Here is a 4369-nt window from a genome sequence, read left to right as displayed (position 1 = left end):
GGAATGTCCCTTTGGCCAGTTGGGGTCAGCTGTCCCCCCCGTGCCCCCTCCCAGCTCCTTGTGCACCTCCAGCCTTCTCAGTCAGTAGAGCATGGGAAGCTGAAAAGTCCTTGACTAGTGTAAGCACTACTTAGCAACACCTAAAGATCAGTGTGTTATCAACATTGTTCTCACCCTAAATCCAAAACACAGCACTGTACCAGCTACTAGGAAGGAAATTAACTCTATCCCTGCCGAAACTGGGACAGTGTGTATGAATCTAAGTAAATCAAGGGTGCACTGGCCTTTCACAGGGAAGTCCTTGTGCCTTGTGGGAGAGCTGCAGTTCATCATTTAGCTCCAGATATGTTGGTTTTCATGTGTCGAGACCCTGCAGCCGAGGGGAGGGGCCGGGGTAACTTTCTAGCTAGGGACAGCGTCGGTGTGCCGTGCCCGTGTCCTGGGTGGGATGCAGAGGGGCACATCGATGCGGCTGACCTGAAATATCTCCAGGGAAGGACCGGAGTTCTGGGTTCTTTTCCTGAGCATCCCCATGCTTTAGCTCCGTTGATGGCAATTTGAGTTAAGGGTATATCAAGGTGACTTGGGTGATGTTGGGCCATTCCTCTCCTGAGGGGCGCTGAAGAAAAACCATGGGTACTGGGGCGCTCGCCGGGCGTTGAGCTCCCTGCAGCATTGCACCCAGGCACCCGCAGACCAAGAGTGTGCCTCTGTTAAAACCTGCATCGATCTGCATGAGAGCTGGGAGTGATGACGGCAGGAGGGGAAGAAATGGCAGTTTCCAGAGGCAACCAGAAAGCTCTGGCAGGAGGATCCATGCATAGAGCCCGTGCCTGAATCCCAGGCTAGTGAGTGATAAGGCTGCTCTTGTTCTGCAGTGGACAGTGGTGAATGGGACGTGCTGATTGCTCACTTCCTCGGCGTGGACCACTGTGGGCACAAACACGGACCTGACCATCCCGAAATGACTAAGAAGCTCACCCAGATGAATGAGATGCTCAGGTGATTAGTGCGGCGGTGGGGGGTCGCCAGCTGGCCTTTGCCGTCAGCCAGGCTGGTGGGGTCTTCCCGAGGCATTGACAGACGCAGAGGGCAACAGGGAACGCTTACTGTGCCTGTTAACACGGAGAACGGCTTTGGCCAGCAGTAGCTGAAACCCCAGCTATAGGGCAGTCTCGGTTGTGTAGGCACATGTTCATGAGAGTTTTGGTTTCAGAGGTAAGGCTGTCTTCAGGTCTTGGAGCCTTGGTTCTCAGCCAGGTGAGGATGCAGCTGGAGTACAGCTGAGCCTCACTCTCCCCGTCTTTAAAAAGGACACTGTCACACTGAGGTTTGGCTAATGTTTGAGAAGCACTTGGAGAAGCCTGGCTAGGGAATGCTGCATTTACTGCGCAGGCCCGTGAATTGTGCCTTTGTGTCAGAAGGCAGAATGGGATCCAGAAATCCTGATCACGCAGCCGTGCCTCTGCCCAAAATGCTGCGGCTTTTGACTGTTAGGACTGCTTTAATTTTTGCTGCTGGAAGGAGTGGATAACTTGCCCTGCTGCATCTGAGAGCACAGTGTATATCGTGTCATATCTACTGCATCCTTCAGGGACAAATCCCCTCTTTTTTCCTTAGGAGTAGGAGATTGCTCACACAACATGATACAATATACGAGACCTAAATAGAAGTAGCCTAAAATTTGTTCCTGTTGGGAACTTTTCTTCTGAATTGCGTTTTGTCAAGATCCCTGAAGGCACTGAGGAACCCGCCACCGTTCACTGGGGACCTAGGCAAGATCAGTCCACTCAGTCTCAGGGCTCTGAATTCTCAGTTCGGTTTTAAAGCATCTGTTGCTCTGGTCCTTGGTCAGTTGTTACAGCTCTGCGTCAGCGCTTAGTTTTGCTCGGATCTTTTTGTGGGCTTCACCTCTGTCATGCTGGCAGGTTTGGTGGGGACATATCCTCTCCCACCTGGGCTACCTCGGACCCTGCCCAGGTAGGGGTTGACCTTCCTTTTCCCGGTGACAGGTCCTTGGTGGATCACCTGGGGAATGACACCCTTCTTCTGGTGGCTGGGGACCACGGCATGACAGAGACAGGAGACCATGGCGGCGACAGCGAGAAGGAAGTGAATGCAGCGCTGTTTGTGTACAGCAAAACAGCCCTCTTTGGCGCTGGCCCTCCAGAGGTGAGAAGCAGCTGACCCCTAGCTGCCACCCTCTGAGGTGGCATCCGGGGTGAAAACTGCATCCCGGGGTTACAGAGAGTAACGGTTCGATTGGGATTGTTTAGATTGAGAGGGGTGGGGAGTCTGTCACCTCTCCCAAGAGAACAATGGAAAGGCTGAGACGGGATGCAGGTAACTGAAGTGTTTGGGACCCACGTTCGGGCCCCTCCAGCTGTGAGGGGTGTCTGAGTGGGGCCAGGTGAGCTGTTAGACAGCCAGGGCCAGACCTAAGGACCTGCAGCTCCCAGCAGGCATCCTCCCCTCCGCAGGGTGCTCGGGGAGAGCTGAGCTGTGCCTCTGCCTTCCCCTGTGTTTTTCCCCCTCCTGGCTTCCCCAGATTCCCCTCTGAACAGGGATGTCTTCCCCACCATCCTCTAATCCAAGTGAAAAGCCGCGTTGCAGTGTTCTTTCCAAATTTCCGATTCCTCCCCTGTCTCTCCAGGAGCCTGAGGCTGTTCCCCAGGTGAACCTGGTGCCCACTGTGGCCCTGCTGCTGGGTGTGCCCATCCCCTACAGTAACATCGGGGAGGTGATGGCTGAGCTGTTCTCCGGGGACGGCGACGCCGTGTCTGCAGCCTTGCAGCAGCTCTCGGTCTATCACATCAACGCCAAGCAGGTACGGCCTACGGTAGGCCTCCTCGTTGAACTAGAGAGGAGAAGGAATGGCTTTTTAAGCACATACCTCTTCTGTTTGGTGGAGGTGGGGCGGTGACACGGTGTTACCTTCATGGAGAACGAACTTTGAAGAGTTACCTCCTTGCAGTGTTTGCTCCAGTAAAAGGCGGCACCGTTTTCCCAAAAGAGAAATGAGAGACAACCTGTTTAGTGCTTGGTGGCGAGTGCTGTGGTGTGGAAAATACCGGCCGGGAAGGTGGCATTCGCTTCAGGATGAGGGTTGGTCCCAGACGGTCAGAGGCGGATTTGGTTATTGAGGAGGCTCAAGGCTGAAGATGACTAGCGGCAAGTTTTGTTAATGGCGATTCAAGAGTACAAATGATGTTTTGATGCTGCTTCGGTTTTGGAGGAGAAGCAGTGTTAGCTAAAAAGCTGTTCTAGATCAGTGACAGAAGGCGAACAGCTACAAAGGACTAAATAAAAGTAACACCGTGTAACAGGTGACAGTAAAGTGGGATAGAGAAGGAACAGTTTACACCAAGTGCAACAACCCCAAACAGCTGAGTGACAAAATTTGGATGAAAGTGACTATAGCAGGCGTAAAGGAAGCCCAGGCAATGGAGCAGGCCATGTGCCAGGGCAAGCCAGAGCCTCTGCGGAGGACCTGAGGGCCATCTGTTGTGGCTCTTCCGTGTAACAGGTGACAGTAAAGTGGGATAGAGAAGGAACAGTTTACACCAAGTGCAACAACCCCAAACAGCTGAGTGACAAAATTTGGATGAAAGTGACTATAGCAGGCGTAAAGGAAGCCCAGGCAATGGAGCAGGCCATGTGCCAGGGCAAGCCAGAGCCTCTGCGGAGGACCTGAGGGCCATCTGTTGTGGCTCTTGGCATGCTACAGAACCAGATTTGCCACACGTTTTACGAGACGTGTCTTAGCTAAGTGCCGGCCTGCCTTTGAGGGACCCCTGGATTGCTAGGAGCACAAGAATAACTCTTCCAGCCCCCGGCCAGCTCCCTGCTGTACCCCTGGGGTTCTCAAGGAAGAAGCCAAACCAGACCAGGTCCTCTTTGGGGCCCAGTTGCCTGGAAGCAACCCGTGATGTGCCAGTTGGAGACCATTGGTGCAAGTCAGTGAGCAGCTGGAGAGGATACGACGGCCGGTGGGAAGGCAAAAATGTTCAGCCTCTCTGCTGTGTATTTATAGAGCAGCAGAGTGCTTTGTCATTTGAAGATGATAGTGTACATTACTGTCCATTAGTCACTGAGGATATGGATCATCATCTATTAGGAATTAGCGTTATCCAGTCCTGCCTGTTTAAATCATAGAATCATGGAATCATAGAAGTTTGGGTTGGAAGGGACCTCTAAGGGTCATCTAGTCCAACCCCCCTGCCATGGGCAGGGACATCTTCAACTAGAGCAGGTCGCTCAGAGCCCCATCCAGCCTGACCTGGAATGTTTCCAGGGATGGGGCATCCACCAGCTCTCTGGGCAACCTGCTCCAGTGTTTCACCACCCTCAGCGTAAAAAATTTCTTCTT

General features: G+C 53.2%; 1 protein-coding gene across 1 annotated transcript in view; it reads left to right on the top strand.

Annotated features, from left to right (window-relative positions):
* LOC103922313 (GPI ethanolamine phosphate transferase 3-like) overlaps window positions 1-4369 on the top strand; it is a 20345-nt gene that overhangs the window by 8014 nt on the left and 7962 nt on the right. Inside the window, 3 exon segments of the mRNA XM_009330422.1 lie at window positions 879-1002; window positions 2013-2172; window positions 2654-2827. Of these exon segments, the coding sequence (XP_009328697.1) occupies window positions 879-1002; window positions 2013-2172; window positions 2654-2827 (458 nt within the window).

Source organism: Pygoscelis adeliae, unplaced genomic scaffold (assembly GCF_000699105.1).
Source record: "Pygoscelis adeliae isolate BGI_AS28 unplaced genomic scaffold, ASM69910v1 Scaffold628, whole genome shotgun sequence".
NCBI classification, from domain to species: Eukaryota; Metazoa; Chordata; class Aves; order Sphenisciformes; family Spheniscidae; genus Pygoscelis; species Pygoscelis adeliae.
This window is presented reverse-complemented; position numbering and strand designations above follow the sequence as displayed.